The sequence below is a fragment of the Stomoxys calcitrans genome, chromosome 1 (assembly GCF_963082655.1).
Source record: "Stomoxys calcitrans chromosome 1, idStoCalc2.1, whole genome shotgun sequence".
Lineage (NCBI taxonomy): Eukaryota > Metazoa > Arthropoda > Insecta > Diptera > Muscidae > Stomoxys > Stomoxys calcitrans.
This window is the reverse complement of record NC_081552.1, coordinates 253,880,815-253,904,880: the sequence shown is the minus strand read 5'-3', so window position 1 is coordinate 253,904,880 and position 24,066 is coordinate 253,880,815. Positions and strand designations below refer to the sequence as shown.

At 38.1% G+C, this 24,066-nt stretch overlaps 2 protein-coding genes across 2 annotated transcripts in view; both read right to left on the bottom strand.

Annotated features, from left to right (window-relative positions):
* The window catches only part of LOC106084663 (probable serine/threonine-protein kinase DDB_G0282963), a 174,442-nt gene that overhangs the window by 10,212 nt on the left and 140,164 nt on the right, over nt 1-24,066 (bottom strand). The window contains exon 3 of the mRNA XM_059370834.1: nt 9,169-9,364. Within this exon, the coding sequence (XP_059226817.1) occupies nt 9,169-9,364 (196 nt within the window). The remainder of the gene's footprint in view (nt 1-9,168; nt 9,365-24,066) is intronic.
* Nucleotides 428-2,326, bottom strand: LOC131998515 (uncharacterized). The gene has a single exon (XM_059370835.1). The coding sequence runs from the start codon at nt 2,178-2,180 to the stop codon at nt 708-710; it is 1,473 nt and encodes a 490-aa protein (XP_059226818.1). The 5' UTR covers nt 2,181-2,326; the 3' UTR covers nt 428-707.

Genomic DNA, 24,066 nt, shown 5'->3' with positions numbered 1-24,066 from the left:
GGTGATGGGTGTAATAAAGGTGGTGGATTTAATAAAGGCGTTGGCAAGACTAAAGATGGTGGGTTTAAAAATCTTAAACTGGTCTATAACCCCTTCATATTCAGAAGATCTCAAAGTTTCTTAAAAATGTTTTCAATGATTTCTCTTTTATTGTTTGTTGTGGTTGCCTATTACGGCTTGGTCATTGATTTCATATATTCTTTATTAATTCCCAAAGGGGAGGGACACGGGCTGTTGAAAATGAGAATAAAGATCACTAGAATGGAAGGTTTTTTTTTATTGATTACAGAAAAGAAATTACCAGACATAGAGGCGAAATGGATACAGACAACACACCATTAGCGACGTTTCGAATGCCTGATTAGGCCCCATCATCAGCCCCATCGTGGTCACTGAGCTTCCCGTCAGCCGGCTCAAAGTTATTGGCTATGGTATTTAAGCTTAGAATACAAAGGGGATTCCCTATGTAATCTAAGTATCATTGCTAATTTATTTCAGTGATAAAAAATATTTTTCCCTACAACATTTTTCTAGACATTTTTATAAAATTTGGTCGGTGTGAAAAGATAATCATGGATTTGAAAAAGGCCACTTGCAGTGGTCAGACAATAAGAATATCAGCTATTTTAGATGGCATTTAATTTCGGCATCGCAAGGAACTTCCCAATTTTCCTTGTGTGCAATGAGTTTTTCGTTATATGAGTATATCACTCTTCTTCAAAATTATCAGATATCTTTCTTGGTATATAACGCCTAGGATTGGGAGGAGTACGTGCCGGAGTTTGGTCAACAGGCATTTCAGAAGTCGTAGTGGCAACTGGAGTTGGAGCGGGACATTGTCTTGTACTACGAGCACTACGTTGCTTAGATGTGGTAGCTATATTGTAGGTTAGATTTCTAGGATCTGCATACGTTGTGGGTACTTCAGAAGTTACATTTCTTGGACTACGAGCACTTTGTTGCGTTGTCTGTAATGGCACTTCAACATTTAATTTTTTTGACTTATTCAATGACTGGGCTGGACTTCTGGTAGGACTACGGGCCCCATATTGAGCCGCTAATTTCGATATATCAAAAGTTAAATTCCCTGCCTCAGTTGATGGTGGCAGGCGATGGCTTTCAGACGAGGCCTTTATCACCCCTGAGTTTTCATCATAGTTCTCCACTGTTATGCTATTGGCTGTCTCTTCGGTACCCTGCGGTCCAAATTTAATTGAGTAGTCTGTGAAATTACGTAATGAATATAAATTAGTTGACTGATTGAGAGTTGATTTCTGGTCTGGTATGCGGGGAGTAAAACTTGATTGGTTGGCATAAGATTCATCCACATAGGCCAGAGATTGAGGTGACCAGCCACTGGATTCATCCAAATATATGGGAGAAGGTATGTTATAGGTATCATTGCGAGGACATTGACGCCTATTGTAGCTCGTACTGGCCCCAACATCGAAGGTGGCATCCATGGGATATTTCCTGGTTGTGGCTTTTCCCGGACTTCCCCTGGCAGCTTCAAAAGTTGCATTTGCATTCGCATTCTTTGTGGTGGGTATAGCAAAAGTATTGTTGGTCGGTAGTTTGCGTGCACCATGGGGAACTTGAGGTGTGGAAGCCAAATTGGGATCAATTTGAAATGAATCTTCGAATGTACTTTCCATCGTCGGCTCACCCTCGCTTATAGTATAAGTCATATCGGTGGGAAATGGACAAGATCTCGAAGAGTTATAAGTATCATAGGTTGTGGATTCCATGGTGGGATCCTCGTATCCATAAGATGCCAAAGTCTCCTGACCCGATTGGTTGTAATAACTGGCATCCCCATACACTTCTTCAATTTGAGCGGCAGCATCCGCTAAAATATCCCATATTGTACGAGCAGCTCCTCCCCTCATACGTTCAAGTGATTGCTTTTCAAGCAGCTTATCTTTCATTTGAGACATCTTTTCCCAACGTTCATAGTAGCGCTGACGTCCCTGCTCATCCAACTGCTGTTGTTTTTGTATTTCTTCTAAACGTTGTTCCAACTCATCTTTGGGCATTGTAAACAGTTCTGAGGGTTTTATGGCCAATTTTCGGCACCAATACACAATTTCATTTTTGGTAAGTTCTGAAAACTCTTCTTCGGCAGCCAGAGAATTTTTACCAGCGCACTGAGATTGGGCTTTTGGATTCGGTGTACTCATATTGCGGAAATAAATGAAAAAATTGTTTGCAAACTTAAAATTTGGTTAATTTCGAAATGATTTTTTAAGGCTGTTTAAAGCGAATCTCGTTTTGAACGATGCTATAAAATAAAACTTAATATGCTAATTGAATTTTGGTATGGAATTTTTAAATTGACATAAATTTAAAAACATGCTTTTCGAAGAGTCCAAAAATAGGCCTAGAACTGTGTGAGAGTTGTTATGTGCACTGACATAAAGTTGAAAAACTTCGACAAGGCAATAAAATATCCGAGGAATCTTATTTAAAATTTAGACCTTAAAATTGTCATCAAAATAGAGTTTTTAACCTAACCTAATAACATCTTCCAAAATGGTTGTGTATATTTGGGACCATACATTTCTTCGTTCGGGTAGCACGCTGTCCAAGAATCGGGAAATGAAAACAAGTAAAAAGGCATTAAGTTCGGCCGGGCCTAACTTTGTATACCCACAACCTCTGAAATATATGTAAATCCTAATTCGTCACAATCCGGTGAAAATTTAATAACTTAAGCAACCAAAATCGGCACGGACATTGAGTGGTTCAATATATATGTCACTATTCAATTTTGTAGAACAAAATGTTGGTCTTTTTGGCAGATATATCCAATTATAAACCGATCTGAACCATATTAAGGTCGGATATCGTGAGACGTGAAACTCACTGTTTCAAATTTTTGTGAAATCGGTTAAAAAATAAAGCTTTTATGGGCTTCGGTCCCCTTAACGGCAGATCGGTCTATATGGCAGTCTTAACCTATTCACTGTTTCAAATTTCAGGAAAATCGGGTAATATATAAAGCTTTTATTGGCTTCAGACCCTTTATCGGCAGATCGGTCTATATGGCAGCTATATCTGAACCATATTTAGGTCAAATGTTGGAAGGTCCTAACCTACTCACTGCTTCAAATTTCAGGGAAATCGGGTAATAAATAAAGCTTTTATGGGCTTCAGACCCTTAATCGGAAGATCGGTCTATATGGCAGCTATATCTAAAATTATTCCGATCTGAACCATATTTAGCGCGGGTATCAGGAGGCTAAAAATAACTCACTGTTTCAAATTTTAGCGAAATCGGTAAAAAAATAAACCTTTTATGGGCTTCAGACCCTTTATCGGGACATAGGTCTATATGACAGCTGTATCTAAATATAGTCCGATCTGAACCATATTTGGGTTGGATGCTCAAAACTGCGCACTATTCCAAATTTCAGCGAAATCGGATAAAACATAAAGCTTTTATGGCCTTCAGACCCTTAATCGGGAGATCGGTCTATATGGCAGCTATATCTAAAATTATTCCGATCTGAACCATATTTAGGTCGGGTATCAGGAGGCTAAAAATAACTCACTGTTGCAAATTTTAGCGAAATCGGTAAAAAAATAAACCTTTTATGGGCTTCAGACCCTTTATCGGGACATCGGTCTATATGACAGATGTATCTAAATATAGTCCGATCTAAACCATATTTAGGCAGATGTCGGGAGGCTTAAAATAACCCACTGTTGTAAATTTCAACAAAATCGGATGAAAATTAAAGTTATTATGGGCATTAGACCCTTTGTCGGAGAATCGGTCTATATAGCAGCTATAACCAAATATGGTCCGATTTGGCCCGTTCAAGAACGCGTGCCTCAAAAAGACGTATCTGTGCCAAATTTCAGCTCAATATCACAATTTATGAAGGCACTAGAGCGATTACGACAGACAGACGGACAGACACACGGACATCGTTAAATCGTCTTAGAATTTTACGACGATCCGAAATATATATGTTGGGTTGCCCAAAAAGTAATTGCGGATTTTTTAAAAGAAAGTAAATGCATTTTTAATAAAACTTAGAAAGAACTTTAATCAAATATACTTTTTTTACACTTTTTTTCTAAAGCAAGCTAAGAGTAGCAGCTGATAACTGACAGAAGAAAGAATGCAATTACAGAGTCACAAGCTGTGAAAAATTTGTCAACGCCGACTATATGAAAAATCCGCAATTACTTTTTGGGCAAACCCAATACTTTGTAGGGTCGGAAATGGATATTTCGATGTGTTGCAAACGGAATGACGATATTAGTATACCCCTATCCTACGGTGGTGGTTATAAAAAAAATATTTGAAAATATTATCGTTCAAAAGGTTTTATATTTCAAAGGGAAAAATATATCAAATATTCAATTCAGTGTATATAAAATTTTGGAATTGTGGCTGCTCATTGACTCGGGGAATATACATATTTTAACTAATATATGAAATCTCTTCCCTTGCTCTTGTTTCTTTCGTTGCCAATGCCTTCTTTTGTTGTTTGTTTTTATATGCCGCCATTTGATAGCGTGACTTCTCATCTGGAGACATTTCTCGCCACTTCTCAGCGGCCATGCGAGCCATCTTAGTCGTCCTCATAGGCACGCCACGTTCGGCAAGGTCCTGGCGCAATTCATGCATAAATATTAGAAATGGGTTTGAAGATTTTGATATTGGTTTGTTCATTTCGATAATTGATAAAATATATCACAAAATTTATAAAAGAGCCAACAATTATAAAACAAATAATAATGGTGTAGAAAAAAGTTTGACAAAACTTGAAAGGAGGATCCAAGGCGTCTTTAAATGCGGCTTCGCTGATAAGCATGGCAAAATAACTAATAGTAATAATAACAAGTAAAAAGGCATAAGTTCGGCCGGGCCGAACTTTGGATACCCACCACCTCGGGTATGTATGTAAACCGCCTTTCGTCATAATCCGATGAAAATTGGATAACTTATGCACCCAAATTCGGCACGGACATTGAGTGGTCTCACAAATATATTGTAAGTCCCTGTTGAATTTTGTATTTCAAATTTCAATAAAATCGGATAATAAATAAAGCTTTTATAAGCTTCAGACCCTTAACCAGCATATCGGTCTATATGACAGCTATATCTAAATAAAGTCCGGTCTAAACCATATTTGGGTCGGGATGGCGGGTGGCGTAAAACTACTCACTGTTTAAAATTTCAGTGAAATTGGATAAAAAATAATGCTTTTAAGGGCTTCAGACCCTTTATCGGGAAATCGGTCTATATGGCAGCTATATCTTAATATAGTCCGATCTAAACCATATTTGGGTCAGATGTCGGGAGGCCTAAAACTACTCACTGTTTCAAATTGCAACGAATTCGGTTAAAAAATAAAGCTTTTATGGGCTTCAGACCCTTTATCTGCAGATCGGTCTATATGGCAGCTATATCTCAATATAGTCCGATCTGAACCATATTTAGGTTCGAAGTTGAGAGGCCTTAAACTACCCACTGTTTAAAATTTCAGCAAAAACGGATGAAAAATTAAGTTCTTATGGGCATTAGACCCTTTATCGGAAAATCGGTCTATATTGCAGCTATATCTAAATATGGTCCGATCTGAACTATATTTACGTCAGATGTCGGGAGGCTTAAAATAACCCACTGTTGCAAATTTCAGCGAAATCGGGTAATAAATAAAGCTTTTATGGTGTTCAGACCCTTTATCGGGAGATCGGTCTATATGGCAGCTATATCCAAATATGGACCGATCTAATCCGTATTTAGGTCGGGTATCAGGAGGCTTAAAATAACTCACTACTTCAAATTTCAGCAAAATCGGATGAAATATAAAGTTTTAATGGGCATTAGGGAAATCGGTCAATATAGCAGCTATAACCAAATATGATCCGATTTGACCCGTTCAAGAACTTAACCAGCGTGCATCAAAAAGACGTATCTGTGCCCAATTTCAGTTCAATACCTCAATTTTCGAAGCCTGTAGAGTGATTACAACAGACGGACGGATAGACGGACAGACACACGGACATTGTTAAATCGTCTTAGAATTTTACGACGATCTGAAATATATATACTTTGTAGGGTCGGAAATTGATATTCCGATGTGTTGCAAACGGAATGACTAAATGGTCGGTATAATAATCATTTTACTAAGGGGATATAGTTAAATAGAAAAAGTTATTTTTAACGAAATTTTTGTGAAAACAAATTCATGACAAAGGTTAGGTTAGGTAATGGTGACAGTCCTTTGCAGACTCACTTAGACAATCATTAGCCCAATGTGATACCACAGCAGCGACCGACTACTGAGCATCTAACCCACTACCCCGTACTGGCACGGTGTCAACTCCGCAATAGGGGCTCCTGAATTCATGACAAAAAGTTGTAGAAAAAATTTTTTACAAAGATCTCGTGTGTATATGATAATAGGGTTAAATATTCCGCTGTGCTGCAAACAAAATGACAAAATGAATACACCTCCATCCTACGGTGGTGGGTATAAAAAAATGACGCTTAAGAGATGGTAGAGATGGCTTTTTTAATTTTTATACCCACCACCCATCCTATAAGTGTAGGTCGGTTGGAATTGTAAATGGGCCATATCGGCCAATGTTTTGATACAGCTGCCATATTAACCGATATGGGATCTTGACATCATGAGTCTCTATAGGGCACAATTTTTATCAGATTATTAACCAATATCGGATCTTGATATCTTGAGCCTATATGGGGCACAATTCTTATCAGATTTGGCTGAAATTTCTCATGAGCTGTTTTGTTTTGACTTCCAAAAACTGAGCCAAGAATGTTCTAAATCATTTCATAACCTGATATAGCTGCCATATAAACCGATCTCGGATCTAGATTTCTTTAGCATCTAGAGGGCGCAGTTCGGTTTGGCTGAATTTTGCAAAATGTTTTGACCTCTAACAATTGTGCCAAATATAGTCCAAATCGATTCAAGATCTGACATATAACCCGTTCTTCAGATTTAACTTTTTGAGTTTCTAGAAGGCGAAACTACCACCCGATGGTTGAAAATTTGCACGTCAAGTTTTGTTGTGGCTTCCAACGGCCAAATAGTTTTATAACCTCATATAGCTCCCAGAAAGATCGCCCGATTTGACTTTTTGAACCTACACAGAGCGCAATTATTTGGCTGAAATTTTAAACGTGGTATTTTTATACCCACCACCGAAGGATGGGGTTACATTCATGTTGTCATTCCGTTTGCAACACATCGAAATATCCATTTCCGACCCTATAAAGTATTCCTGATCAGCGTAAAAACCTAAAACCTAAGCCCGTCCGTCCGTCTGTTGAAATCACGATACAGTCTTTAAAAATAGAGATATTGAGTTGAAACTTTGCACAGATTCTCTTTTTATCTATTAGCAGATTAATTTCGAAGATGGACTATATCGGACTATATCTTGATATAGCCCCCATATAGACCGATCCGCCGATTAAGGGTCTTAGGCCCATAAAATCCACATTTATTATCCGATTTTGCTGAAATTTGGGACAACGAGTTATGTTATGCCCTTCGACATTCGTCTTCAATTTGGCTCAGATCGGTCCAGATATAGATATAGCTGTGATATAGACCGATCCGCCGATTGAGGGTCTTAGGCCTATAAAAGCCACATTTATTATCCGATTTTGCTGAAATTTAGAACAGTGAGTTGTATTAGGTCACTCAATATCCCTCTTCGATTTGGCCTAGATCGGTCCAGATTTGAATATAGCTGCCATATAGACCGATCCTCCGATTTAAGGTCTTTGGCCCATAAAAGCCAAATTTATTATCCGATTTTGCTGAAATTTGGGACAGTGAGTTGTGTTAGGTCACTCAACATCTCTCTTCAATTTGGCCCAGATCGGTCCAGATTTGGATATAGCTGCCATATAGACCGATCTGTCGATTAGGGGTTTTGGGACCATAAAAGCCACATTTATTATCCGATTTTGCTGATATTTGGGACAGTGAGTCGTGTTAGGCCTTTCGACATACTTCTTTAATTTGGCTCATATCGGTCTAGATTTGGATATAGCTGCCATGTAGACTGATCCGCCGATTTAGGGTCTTTGGCCCATTGAAGTCACATTTATTATCCAATTTTGCTGAAATTTGTGACAGTGAGTTGTGTAAGGGCCTCCGACATCCTTCATCAATTTGGCCCAAACCGGTCCAGATTTGGATATAGCTGCCATATAGACTGATCCTTCGATTTAGTGTCTTGGTCCTATACATGCCACACTTATTATCCGATTTTGCTGAAATTTGGGACAGTGAGTCGTGTTAAGCCCTTCGACATCTTTCTTCAATTTGGCCCAGATTGGTCTAGATTTGGATATAGCTGCTATATAAACCGATCTCTCGATTTAAGGTTTGGGTCCATAAAAGGCGCAATTATTATCCCATTTTGCTGAAATTTGGGACAATGAGTCGTGTTAGGACCTTTGATATACTTCTTTAATTAGGCTCAGATCGGTCCAGATTTGGATATAGCTTAGGCTCATAAAAGTCACATTATCCGATTTTGCTGATATTTGGGACAGTGAGTTGTGTGAGGCTCTTCGATATTTTTTTGCAACTTTGCCCAAATAGGCCCAGATTTGGATATAGCTGCCATATAGACCTATCTCTCGATTTAAGGTTTTGCGGCCATAAAAGGCACATTTATAATCCGATTTCGGTGAAATTTGACACATCCGTGTCGTATATGGTTCAGATCGGTCTATATTTGGATATGGCTATCAGAAAGACCAATATTTTGTTCAACAAAATTGAACAATGACTTGTACTTATTATACCACTCAATGTCCGTGTCGAATTTAATCAAAGTCGGACCATTTTTCGGTATAGCTGGTATGTGGGCATAAGGTTTTAATTTTTCACCGGATTTTGACGAGGTTTACATATATACCCGAGGTGATGGGTATCCAAAGTTCGGCCCGGGCGAACTTTTTACTTGTTTATGACTTCAATTCAATTATAAAAGTACGGTTCATCTGTATCTGTAGATGTATCTTCTATATGTTTGAAAAAATAATTCAAAGAACGTTTCAAATATGATCCATTGTGAGATTTGGCCCGGCCGAACTTTACTAGCTTTTACTTGCTACTTAGACATTCAACAATCCGGATTTTTTTTTGTAGCACTCACCCACAGAACTGATGATATACGTCGCTGGTGGCTTAAGGACACTACGTGCAAAGGCTCCTCGCACCACCTCCAGGGCGCAAGGCTCGCCGCATACCAACAGCATACCGGGTGCAACATGGCCGGCATATCGTAAAGCACGAGTAGCTGCAGTCAGTGGGGCATTCCACCAGCATTGGGCATTGGCCGATAAGAAATTCTGAAAAAGATTCGAAACGGAAAACACACACAAGTCAAATTAATCATCAATATAAACAAGTCGAAAATTGAGTCAAACAAGAGTCTTAAAAATAGAAAATAAAATCCGCAAAAATGAAAAACAAATAAATAAACATAACATTACAAATGGGTATATAAAGATAAGGGAACGACACGTTTAACACGTCCACTATTATGAGTGGGGTAAACATTGTACCCCCCTCCAACCCTCTTACCAAATACAGCCACCCATGGAGGTCTTTTTTTGGGTGATTTACTTGTATGGAGGTATGTTGTAATACCAGTCAACTGTAAAGACCTTACAACACTTAACCAAAATTTGGTTTGAATATCAAGAACCATGTTTAGAGTTGCTTGCTATTGCCAAGTCTCTTCCTCAACGCAATTTTATGTAATAGCCAAAGGCAAAACTTTGCATTTGTCAACAACACAATGAATTATGTGAATTAGGCACGTTGCAAGTCGCTCCAACTTCTGCTCTGTAAAATTCGGTACGCAAATTTTCTCACAAAACTTAGTTGTATGTCACGATTTTTGTTTGAAACGCATTTTATTTCATGTCTTAGCGTTACATGGTAAAACACATGCTTGCATGCAATAATATATTAAAGTTCTTTGCTGCAATTTGGTCATATTGCAGAATATTCCACAAAAAATGAAAAAAAAAAAAATTGGTGTCATTTTGTATTGAAAATGTGTTCATACATATGTTTTGTATGTTTTTTTTCTTCCAGTTCAAATGTTCTGTGACAACTTGTTTTCGACATGTCAAAGCCAAATGATTCAGAGGCAAAAAGTTGAATAACTTTGTCATACACACGATTGCCTTGTTGGTGAGCGAGCGAGCGAGCGAGCGATAACAAAGCCAACGTCTCACGAGCATGTCCTTTCATGTGCAAAACAAGATGCATAGATCATGTTGGAATTACAACTTTTTTGACATACGCAACAAAGAAACAACGCAAACATAATAAAAAAAATGAAGGCATTTTTATCAAGTTGACCTTACGCATATGAATTCAATTTTTTATACCCACCACCGTAGGATAAGGGGTATATTCATTTAGTCATTTCGTTTGCAACACATTGAAATATCAATTTCCGACCCTACAAGGTATATATATTCTCGATCAGCGTAAAAATCGAATACGATCTAGCCATGTCCGTCCGTCTGTGGTAATCACTCTATAGGCTATAAAAAAATGAGATGCAATTTTTGCCCATGAACATTCCACTTAGGATCTGGGGTAAACTTCCCACATCTCAATGAGTGCAGTCCGATTTTAGTTTTAAGCTCAATGATAAGGGTCCTCCTTTTTATAGCCAAGTCCGAATGGCGTGCCGCAGTGCGACACCTCTTTGGAGAGAAGTTTTACATGACATAGTACCTCACCGCTGAAAAATTTTCTCCGATGGTCTCGAAAGGATTCGAACCCAGGCGTTCCGAGTCATAGACAGACACGCTTACCTTTGCGTTACGGTGGCCTCTAAAAAAGCAGATATTGAGCTGAAATTTGGCACAGATACGTATTTTTGATGCACGCTGGTTAAGTTCTTGAACGGGCCAAATCGCACCATATTTGGATATAGCCGCTATATAGACCGATTTTCCGATTAAGGGACTAATGCACATAAAAACTTTATTTTCTGAATTTTGCTGAAATTTTAAACAGTGAGTAGTCTTAGGCCTCCCGACATCTGACCCAAATATGGTTATTTTAAGACTTCGGATATCTGACCTAAGTATGGATTAGATCGGTCCATATTTAGATATAGCTGCCATATAGAGCGATCTTCTGATAAAAGGTCTAAAGACCTATCTGCCGATAAATGGTCTTATGTCCTTTACTTAACTTTAATTGGCTATGACAGAATATTTGTTCTACTAGCCGAACGTAGAATAGCGTTCCAAGCGCCTCAATCTTCTGCGCTCATTCTAAAATCTCTGACACCAAGTTTCGAGGTGTTCCCACAACTTGATCTTTCCATCGGGCTTTTGGTCTTCCCGTTTTGCGGCTTTGTAGTCAACAAAGAGATGGTAGGTGTTGATTTATTCTGCTCGGGTCTTTTCCAGGATTTGGCGCATTGTGAATATCTGGTCCAGGGTGGATTTACCAGGTCTAAAGCCGCATCTCATTGACTTTAGGTTTTAATCTTTCACACTGTACGCTCGAGAGTATCTTGTATGCGATGGGGAGGAGACTTATTCCTCTGTAGTTGGCACATTCCGTCTTGTCTCCTTTCTTGTGTACGGGACATAGTATGCTGAGGTTCCAATCATCGGGTATGCGTTCTTCTAGTCAGATTGCGCAGATAAGCTGATGCATACGCCTTATCAGCGTGTTGCCTCTGGTCTTAAATAGTTCAGCGGTTAACCCGTCGGCACCTGCTGCCTTGTTGTTCTTTAGTCGGGTCACAGCTACTTGAGTTTTATGCCCATAAATGCTTTATTTTTTATCCGATTTCACTGTAATTTGAAGCAGTGAGCAGTTTTAGGCCTCCCGTCATCTGACCCAAATGTGGCCCATATCGAACTATATTTAGATATAGCTGTCATATAGACCGATCTGCCGATAAAGGGTCTGAAGCCCACAATTGCTTTATTTACTACCCGATTTCGCTGAAATTTAAAACAGAGGGTTACTTCAAGCCTCCTGATATCTGAACTAAGTATGGATCAAATCAGACTATATCAAGATATAGCAGTCATATAGACCGATCTCCAAAAAAAGGGTCTAAAGCACATAAAAGCTATATTTGCTAACCGATTTCGTTGAAATGCGAAACATTGAATAGTTTTACGGCCCCTAACATAGGATCCAAATATGGTTTAGACCGGACTATATTTATATATAGCTGCCATATATACCGATCTGCCGATAAAGGGACTGAAGCCCACAAAAGCTTTATTTATTGTCCGGTTTCGCTAAAATTTGAAACAGTGGGTTATTTTAAGCCCCCCCGACATTTGAATTAAATATGGTTTAGATCGAACTATATTTCGATATAGCTGCCATATAGACCGATCTCCCGATACAGGGTCTGAAAACCATAAAAGCTTTATTTTTTATCCGATTTCGCTGAAATTTAAAACAGAGGGTTACCTTAAGGCTCCTGATATTTGAACTAAGTATGGATCAAATCGGACTATATAAGGATATAGCTGTCATGTAGACCGATCTCCAAAAAAAGGGTCTAAAGCCCATAAAAGCTTTATTTTTTATCCGATTTCGCTAAAATTTGGAACAGTGCGTAGTTTTAAGCCTCCTAACATCCGAATAATACCAAATATGGTACAGATCGGTACCAAATATGGTACAGATCGAACTTTATTTAGATATAACTGTCATAAAGACCGATCTCCCGATAAAGGATCTGAAGCCCATAAAAGCTTTATTTATTGCCCAGTTTCGCTGAAATTTGGGACAGTGGGTTACTATAAGCCTACCGACATCTGACTTAAGTAAGGTTCAGATCGGACTATATATATTTATAGCCGCCATGTAGACCAATCTCACGATAAATGGTCTGAAGTCCACAAAAGCTTTATTTTTTTATGCGTTTTCGCTGAAATTTGAAACAGTGAGTAGCTTAACGCCTCTTACCACAGGACCCAAATATGGTTCTGATCGGACTATATTTCATAAAAACTTTCTTACCCAATTTCACTGAAATTTGAAACATTGAGTTTTTCTGAGCCTCCCAATATCCGACCTTAATATGGTTCAGATCGGTTTAGAATTGGATAAATCTGCCAAAAAGGCCAATATTTTGTTCTACAAAATTGAATAGTGTCATATATATTGGACCACTCAATATCCGTGCCGAATTTGGATGCTTAAGTTATCCAATTTTCAGCGGATTGTGACCAAAGGGGGTTAACTTATATACCCGAAGTGGTGGGTATCCAAAGTTCGGCCCGGCCGAACTTAATGCCTTTTTACTCGTTAGTGTTGTAAACAAAAGCAGATCGGTCTATATAGCAGCTATATCCTAATATGGTCTGATTTGGCACATTCAAGAACTTAACCAGCGTGCATCAAACGACGTATCTATGCCGAATTTCAGCTCAATATCTCATTTTTTGAAGGCTGTAGAGTGATTACAACAGACGGACGGACAGACACATAGACGAACAGATGGACAGACACACGGAAATTGTTAAATCGTCTTAGAATTTTACGACGATCCAAAATATATATACTTTGTAAGGTCGGAAATTGATATTTCGATGTGTGGCAAACGGAATGACTAAATGAATATACCTACAATGGTGGGTATAAAAATTATTATTCAAAATATTTGTGAATAGAACTATCGACATTTCAAGTACCTTTAAATGATTGATTAATTTTTGTTCTTTGCCATAGTCGTACGCTGGTACAATTGTTATTTGTATTAATTATTTTCCGCATAATGAACGCAATTAGTTTCAACCAATCATACAACTGTCTGCAACAGTTTGTATGTTGGTTTTTTGCTGCTTCATAAAGTTTGCATATAGCTAAGCAAAAACTTTCAAATTAGCACATTAACAATGGCCATTGCAAAATACATTAGAGATAATGTTAAGGCGTTGTCCCAAATGTCATTTCGCCAAATCACTGTGTATACACCTCTCTATGTGCATATATTGGCATTTCATAGCTATGATTTATTGCAGTTGGAGTCGAATGTCCATTAACAATTATGATAAATAACCTGACCACATAAAATACTTGGCGATTTTCTGTCAATTCTATGAATCTTGATATAGCCTTAGCCATACCGTACGAACGTACGTATGTACTTACGGTGAACCTGATTCATTTTAAAAAAGTACATATAAGACTTGAACAAGTTAGTAAAGATGGATGTATATGTGAAATGGTTTGCTTTAAAAGGAATTTGCATAATTTTTTTCGCATATCTTTCAAATGGTAATCTATTTTTGTTTCAGCTATGAAGCGAGACTTTTTATAACTTCATACATTGTTACTAAAGCTCAAGAAAGCTGTTTCTGTGGATAATTATTAAAATCCTTGTTTAATGCGACTTGTTTCGCAGGCGAATTCGTTTATTTAACTTAAAACTAGAAATATGTTTAGAAAGTTATAAGGAGGCAGTGAAATAGTTATGAAAACAAGGTTCACCAAGTTCACGCGCTTTCAAACTTTTTTCTAATTTGATTGGGATTGCGACCTGTAGATTGGTCACACAGAAGTTCATGAATTCAAATCGGAGCATGGGTTTTATTTGAACCAAAGAACAGGTGTTGAAAGAAAAAATTGCAATAAAATTTTTTTCAAACACAAACTTTTTATAAAGTTTTTTTCTTAATACAAAATTTAAATGAAATCTTTTCCAAAGACAAAATTTTGGATGAAATTTTTCTAAGCTCAAAATTTCAATAAAAAATTTCAAAATAAACTGATCTGAACCATATACGACACGGATGACGAAAAGCCTAACATAAGTAACTGTGTCGAATTTGAGTGAAATCGGATTATAAGTGCGCCTTTTATGTAGCCAAGACTTTAAATCGAGATATCGGTCTATATGGCAGCTATATCAAAATCTGTACCGTTTTTGGGCCAAGTTACAGAATAATGTCGAATGGCCTAACACAACTCACTGTCCCAAATTTCGGCGAAATCGGACAATAAATGTGCCTTTTATGGCCCCAAAACTTTAAATCGAGAGATCGGTCTATATGGCAGCTATATCCAAATCTGGACCGATCTAAACCAAATTGAAGAACAATGTCGAAAGGCCCAACACAACTCACTGTCCCAAAATTTGGCGCCAACGGACAATAAATGCGCCTTTAAAGAAGGATGTCAAAGGGCCTTATACAACTCACTGTCCAAAATTTCGGCGACATCGGACAATAAATGCGCCTATTATGGGATCAAAACCTTAAATCGAGAGATCATTCTATATGGCAGCTATATCTAAATGTGGACCGATCTAAGCCAAATTGAAGAAAACTGTCGAAGGGCCCAACTCAACTCATTGTCCCAAGTTTTGGCGACATCGATAGGATAATATCGGATAATAAATGCGCCTTTTATTGGCCCAAAACCTTAAATCCAGAGATCGGACTATATGGCAGATATATCCAAATCTTAACCGATCTGGGCCAAATTAAATAAGGAAGTAAAAGGGCCTAACACAACTCACTGTCCCAAATTTCAACAAAATCGAATAGTAAATGTGGCTTTTATGCGCTTAAGACCCTAAATCGTCGGTTCGGTCTATATGGCAGCTATATCCAAATCTGATCCGATCACGGCCAAATTAAAGAAAAATGTCGAGGAACGTAACACAACTCTCTGTCCCAAATTTCACCAAAATCGGATAATAAATGTGGCTTTTATGGGCTTAAGACCCTAAATCGACGGATCGGTCTATATGGGGGCTACAACCAAATCTGGACCAATCCGGGCCAAATTGACAAAGGATGGCGAAGGGCCTAACACAACTCACTGTCCCAAATTTCGGCAAAATCCGATAATAAATGTGGCTTATATGGACCTAAGGCCCAAAATCGACGGATCGGTCTATATGGGGGCTATATCAAGATATAGTACGATATGGTCCATCTTCGAGCTCAACCTGCTTATGGACAAAAAAAAGATTCTGTGCAAAATTTCAGCTCAATATCTCTATTTTTAAAGACTGTTCAGATCATATTAGACACGTAGAAGAGAAGCCGTTGTACAAAATTCAAATCTTCCAAATCCGATGAGAATTGCGCTCTCTAGAGGCTCAAGAAGTCAAGATCCCAGAACGGTTTATATGGCAGCTAAACCAGGTTATGAAGCGATTTGAATCATACTTAGCGCAGTTGTTGAAAGTGATACCAAAACAAAATTACAGCCAAATCGGGTAATAATTGCGCCCTCTAGTGGCTCAAGAAGTCAAGACCCAAGATCGGTTTATATGGCAGCTATATCAAAACTTAAACCGATATAGCCCGTTTACAATCCCAACCGACCTACACTAATAAAAAGTATTTGGCAAAATTTCAAGTAGCTAGCTTTACTCCTTTGAAAGTTTTGCGTGCTTTAGACAGACAGGCGGACAGACGCACATGGCTAGAAGGACTTAAAATGACATGACGATCAAGAATATATATACTTTATGGGGTCTTAGACCCATATTTCATACTACCACTACCACTACCACTACCACTACCACTACCACTGCCACTACCACTACCACTACCACTACCACTAACACTACCACTACAACTACCACTGACATCAGTGACCCTACGACTATAAACATCAACAATTTTACATAATTGTTATGACAACGGTTTCTTTAGTGTAACATCATTGCGGAACGCAAGAGTATCCTTAAACGAAGCTGTAACATTGCAATCATGATGGAGGTTTGAAACAATGGAGACGCCAACAGACTGCCGTCTTTGTAGACACATCTCACCTTTTAGAAACGAAAGATGAAGAAGTATTTTTCTATTCTAATGCGAATGAAATTCACAACAGCTATGCCATTATTTGTCATTTTTAAAAAATTTGAATTCAAGAGAAATTCAAATGTTTGACACAAAAAAACAACCTATCTTATAAATAAAAGCATTTAAAAAAAAGGCTACATTTGTTTTTGCTTAAATACGCGATGCTAATTTTGTTGCTATTGTCTCTCTTATTTAATTTATTTAAATAGATTCTCAAATGTCAGCATAATCAATTCGAAAGTTTTGAATAGCCCACAAAACAGGCTTTCGAACAATTTGCCATTAAACCTGGTGTAATAAAACTAATTGAGCTTCCTTTGAAGTTGAAGGCAAAAAGGTATATCAAAATCACAAAATCACGTCCCACAATTGTAAGGAACGTGGCCGGTGTAATAAAAACCCCCACTCGTTCACTTGGTTGGTTGAACTAAAAAAGTAAATAAAAAAACAAAACAAGCAATTAATTGAACGTGCTTTTGCTGTGTGAGATCTATCAAACGGAAGTTTTTTTTTTATACGAAATGAAATCATTTTGAGATAAATATGGCGTGAGGCGGGGAAACTGAACAGCATCGCGTTGCGCCGCTGTCGACGGCGAAAAGTGTAACGGCAACATTTGCAAAAGTAGTCTGATGGCACAAATGACACAGACTGACTGCTTCACAGAATGAAAAATCGGAATTTATTTTCCATTTCGAAAAGTTCCCACAAAGCCAAGTTTCACACAATTACTAAGGCAGAATGAATGGAAATACAATGTTTCAATAATGAACAAGAAAAAGCGTGCTAAGGTCGGCCGGGGCGAATCTTATATACCCTCCACCATGGATCAAATTTGTAGAGTTCTTTTCCCGGTGTCTCTGTTGTGCTGTTTCAGGCTATAACCGATTCAGAGCATATTTGACACGTATGTTAAGGTCAGCTAAATCGGATAACAATTGCGCCCTCTAGAGGCTTAAGAAGTCAAGATCCCAGATCGGTTTATATGACAGCAATATCAGGTTATGGACCGACTTGAACCATACTTAGCACAGTTGTTGGAAGTCATAATAATACACATCATACTAAATTTCAGCCAAATCAGATAGTATTTGCGACCTCTAGAGGCTCAAGATGTCAAGATCCCAGATCGGTTTATATGACAGCTATATTAGGTTATGAACCGATTTGAACCATACTTAGCACAGTTGTTGGAAGTCATACCGAAATACGTCATGCCAAAATTTCAGCCAAATTGGGTAGGAATTGGGCCCTTTAGACGCTGAAGAAGTCAAGATCCCTGATTGGTTTATATGACAGCTGCATCATGTAATGAACCGATTTAAACCATACTTAGCACAGTTGTTGAGACTCATAACAAACCACGTCATGCTAAATTTCAGACAAATCAGATAAGAATTACGCCCTCTAGAGGCTCAAGAAATCAAGTCACAAGATCGGTTTATATGATAGCTATATCAGGTTATGGACGGATTTCCACCATACTTAGCACAGTTGTTGGAAGTCATACCGAAATACGTCATGCAAAATTTCAGCCAAATCAGATAAGAATTACGCCCTCTAGAGGCTCAAGAAGTCAAGTCCCAAGATCGGTTTATATGACAGCTATATCAGGTTATGAACCGATCTCAACCATACTTAGCACAGTTGTTGAAAATCATGTCGAAACAAGTTGTGCAAAATTTCAGCCAAAGAAGTCAAGACCCCAGATAGGTTTATAAGACAGCTATATCAGGTTATGGGGATGCCATCGTAGCGCAGAGGTAAGCATGTCCGCCTATAACGCTGAACGCCTGGGTTCGAATCCTGGCGAGACCATCAGAAAAAATTTTCAGCGGTGGTTTTCCCCTCCTAATGCTGGCATCATTTGTGAGGTACTATGCCATGTAAAATTTCTCTCCAAAGAGGTGTCGCACTGCGGCACGCCGTTCGGACTCGGCTGTAAAAAGAAGTCCCCTTATAATTGAGCATAAACTTAAATCGGACTGCACTCATTGATATGTGAGAAGTTCGAATGTTCACGGGCAAAATTTGAAAATTTATATCAGGTTATGGACCGATTTCAACTATACTCAGCACAACCAAATCGGATAAGAATTGTGCCCTCTCAAGAAGTCAAGATCCAAGATCGGTTTATATGGCAGCTAAATGAAAACATGGGCCGATATGGCCCATTTACAATCCCAACCAACCTACACAAATAACAAGTATTTGTGCAAAATTTTAAGCGGCTGGCTTTACTCCTTCGAAAGTTAGCTTGCTTTCGACACACAGACAGACGGACGGACACACGGACGGACATGGCTAGATCGACATAAAATATCATGTCGATCCAGAATATATATACTTTATAGGGTCTTAGACGAATATTTCGAGGAGTTACAAATAGAATGATGAAATTAGTATACCCCCATCCTATGGTGGAGGGTTTAAAAGAAACAGAAAGCCGATAAGATCATGTTTCAAAGTCAACAAAGTTTCATTTACTATGTTCAGCTAGCTAATGATAAAATAAACAAAAACAAAAATAAAAGCACCAAAAATAACGGCTATTCATAATTACTAATATATTCATTATGGTTATAACAAAATTTTGCTTGTACCTACTCCCACTTTATGGGAATGTTGTGACTTGAGATTCTGTAGCGGCCCAAACTGGTTAGATTTTTTTCTCTTAATTTTTTAAGCTTAAGCTGCTATTCTCGATTTCTAAATCATGAATCGCCAACGACCGCCTTTCGAAAGAAACTCTAAATAGTGAGCCATAAAATGGAAATAAACTTTTTCTAGATTCACACAATTTATTTGAAATTTATTTCAACTCGTGTGTTGCCGTCCAACACAAAATTAATCAAATGAATTATTTGCATATTTTTTTTAAGTTTTTTTTTCTTCATTTTGTGTTTTGTTTTTTGTTGAGCCATTGGCTTAAGTAGTCACGACAATTCTATCTAGTTGGCATAAACTTGCCCACTCTTCGCATAATTCCCAAGCAAATGAAATGTTTTATACAATTTATATGATAATGGTGTCTCTCAACAACACCTTTATATTATCTTGAGAATTAGGCCTATAAGATTTCAAAACAAAGCCGCTTTGAGATAACAAAAACACACTGCATAAACTTCATTACACTGTGTAATATACATGGGATTATTGAGTTTATCAGATTAAACCTCTATTTAAAACAATTTGCAATGAATTAATTTTTCACAGAGACCACTTAAACTTCAAATGCAGGAAACTGAAACTATGGCGAACTTTTTTATGCCCACCACCAAAGGATGGGGGTATATTCATTTTGTCATTCCGTTTGCAGCACATCGAAATATCCATTTCCGATCCTTTCGTAAAAATCTAAGACGATTTAGACATGTCCGTCCGTCTGTCTGTTGAAATCACGCTACAATCTTCAAAAATAGAGATATTAAGCTGAAACTTTGCACAGATTACATCTTTGTCCATAAGCAGGTTAAGTTCGAAGATGTGCTGTATCGGACTATATCTTGATATAGCCCCCATATAGACCGATCCATCGATTTAGGGTCTTAGGCCCATATAAGCGACATTTATTGTCCGATTTTGCTGAAATTTAGGACAGTGAGTAAAGTTAAGCTCTTCGACATCCTTCGTCAATCTGGCGCGAACAGTCCAGATTTGGATATAGCTGCCATACAGACCGATCTCTCGATTTAGGGTCCTAGGCCCATAAAAGCCACATTTATTATCCGTTTCTGCTGAAATTTAGGACAGCGAGTTGTGTAAGGCCCTTCGACTTTCTTCGTCAATTTGGCTCAGATCGGTTCAGATTTGTATATAGCTGCCATATAGACCGATCCTCCGATTTAGGGTCTTAGGCCCAAAAAATGCCACATTTATTATCCGATTTTGCTGAAATTGGGGACAGCGAGTTGTGTTAGGCCCTTCGACTTTCTTCGCCAATTTGGTTTAGATCGGTTCAGATTTGGATATAGCTGCCCTATAGACCGATAAGCCGATTTAGGGTCCTAGGCCCATAAAAGCCACATTTATTATCCGTTTTTGCTGAAATTTGGGGCAGGGAGTTGTTTTAGGCCCTTCGACTCTCTTCGTCAATTTAGCTCAGATCGGTTCAGATTTCAATATAGCTGCCATATAGACCGATTCTCCGATTTAGGGTCTTAGGCCCATAAAAGCCACATTTATTATACGTTTTTACTGAAATTTAGGATGGCGAGTTGTGTGAGGCCCTTCAACTTTCTTCGTCAATTTGGCTCAGATCGGTTCAGATTTGGATATAGCTGCCATATAGACCGATCCTCCGATTTAGGATCTTAGGCCCATAAAAGCTTTCTTTATTATCGTTTTTGGCTGAAATTTGAGATAGCGAGTTGTGGTAGGCCCTTCGACTTTTTTCGTCAATTTGGCTCAGATCGGTCCAGATTTGGATATAGCTGCCATACAGACCGATCCTCCGATTTAGGGTCTTAGGCCCATAATTATTGTCCGATGTCGACGAAATTTGGGACAGTGAGTTAAGTTAAGTCCTTTGATATACTTCTGCATTATGGCACAGACGGCCCAGATTTGGATACAGCTGCCATATAGACCGATCTCTTGGTTTTAGGTTTTGGGGCCATTTGTAGTCCGATATCGCAGCAATTTGGGACAGTGAATTGTGTTAGGCCCTTCGTCAATTTTTCTCAGGTCGGTCCAGAAATGGATATAGCTGTCATATACACCGATCTCTCGATTTAATGTTTTGGGCCCATAAAAGGCGCATTTATTGTCCGATGTTGCCGAAATTTTGGGACAAAGGGTTAAGTTAAGCCCTCCCACATATTTCTGCAATTTGGTCTAGATCGATCAAGATTTGCATATAGCTGTCATATAGACCGATATCTCGATTTAAAGCCGTGGCCCCAAAAAAAGCGCATTTATAATCCGATGTAACTGAAATTTGACACATTGACTTATGTTAGGCTTTTCGACATCCATGCTGTATATGGTTCAGACCGTTTCATTTTTAGATATAGCTACTAAAAAGACCATGTATCCACTACCCAACCAAAAACAAATAAAAAACTTTGGATACTTGTCACCTCGGGTGTATATGTAAACCTCCTTTCGCCAAAATCTGGTGAAAATTGGATAACTTATGCACCCAAATTCACGGACACACGGACATTGAGTGGTCTCATATATATATAAGTCACTCTTGAATTTTGTATTTCAAAGTTCAACAAAATCGGATAATAAATAAAGCTTTTATAAGCTTTAGACCCTTAGCCGACATATCGGTCTATATGACCGCTATTGGGTTGCCCAAAAAGTAATTGCGGATTTTTTAAAAGAAATTAAATTCATTTTTAATAAAACTTAGAATGAACTTTAATCAAATATACTTTTTTTACACTTTTTTTCTAAAGCAATCTAAAATTAACAGCTGATAACTGACAGAAGAAAGAATGCAATTACAGAGTCACAAGCTGTGAAAAAATTTGTCAACGACGACTATATGAAAAATCCGCAATTACTTTTTGGGCAACCCAATATATCTATTGTAAATACAGTTCTATTTAAGTCGGATGTCAGGAGGCCTTAAACTACCAACTGTTTCCAATTTCAGCGAAGTCGGGTAATAAATAGAGCTTTTATGGGCTTCAGACCATTTATCGGGAGATCGGTCTATATGGCAGCTATATATAAATATAGTCCGATTTGATCCATATTTAGGTTAGATATTAAGAGGTTTAATTTCAGCGATCGGGAGATCGGTCTTTATGGCAGCTATTTCTAAATACAGTCCGATCTGAATCATATTTGGGTCCTATGTTAAGAGGCGTAAAACTACTCAATTTTTCAAATTTCCACGAAATCGGTTAAAAAATAAATCTTTTATGGGTTTTAGACCCTATATTTGGGGATCGGTCTATATGACAGCTATACCTTGATATAGTCCGATTTGATCTTTATCTAGGTCAGATGCCGGGAAGCCTTAAGCTACTCACTGTTTTAAATTTCATCGAAATCGGATAAAAAACAAAGCTTTTCTGGGCTTCAGACCCTTAATCGGGAGATCGGTCTACGTGGCAGCTATATCTAAATATAGTCCGATCTGAACCACATTTACGCCAGATGTTGGGAGGCTTAAAATAATCCCCTGTTGCAAATTTAAGCGAAATCGGCCAATTAATAAAGCTTTTATGGGCTTCGGACCCTTTATCGGGAGATCCGTCTATGTGGCAGATATACCTAAATATGGACCGATCTAATCCATATTTAGATCAGATGACGGGAGCGTTAAAGTAACTCATTATTGCTAATTTCCACGAAATCGGGTAGTAAATAGAGCTTTTATGGGCTGCAGACCCTTCATCGGCAGATCGGTCTATATGGTAGCTATATCTAAATATAGTCCAATCTGAACCACATTTACGTCAGATGTTGCAAGGCTTAAAATAATCCCCTGTTGCAAATTTCAGCGAAATCGGGTAATAATTAAAGCTTTTTTGGGCTTTGGACCCTTTATCGGAAGATCGGTCTACATGGCAGATATACCTAAATATGGACCGATCTAATCCATATTTATGCCAGATGACGGTAGGGTTAAAATAACTCATTGTTGCTAATTTACACATGACGGAAGGGTTAAAATAACTCATTGTTACTAATTTCCACGAAATCGGGTAATGAATTAAGCGTTTATGGTCTTCAGACCCTTTATCCGGAGATCGGTCTATATGGCAGCTATATCTAAATATAGTCCGATCTAAAATATATTTGGGCCAGTTGTCGTGAAGACCTAAGCTACTCACTGTTTCAAATTTTACCAAAATCGAATGAAAAGTAAAGTTTTTATGGGCCTTAGACCCTTTATCGGAAAATCGGTCTATATAGCAGCTATATCCAAATATGGTCTGATTTGGCGTGTTCAAGAACTTAACCAGCGTGCATCAAAAATACGTGTTTGTACCAAATTTCAGATCAATATCTCAATTTTTGAAGGCTTCAGAGTGATTACAACAGACGGACGGACAGACACACGGTCATTGTTAAATCGTCTTCGAATTTTACGACGATCCCAAATATATATACTTTGTAGGGTCGAAAATCGATATTTCGATGTGTTGTAAACGCAATGACTAAATGAATATACCCCCTATCCTATGGTGTTGGGTATAAAAATACACAGCTAAGGATAGGCTATTATTACCTCGTAGATTTTCCTCTATATT

Bases quoted from the DNA above. Each gene is read 5' to 3' on its own strand.
- LOC131998515 (XM_059370835.1), bottom strand. From the start codon at position 2,180: ATGAGTACACCGAATCCAAAAGCCCAATCTCAGTGCGCTGGTAAAAAT.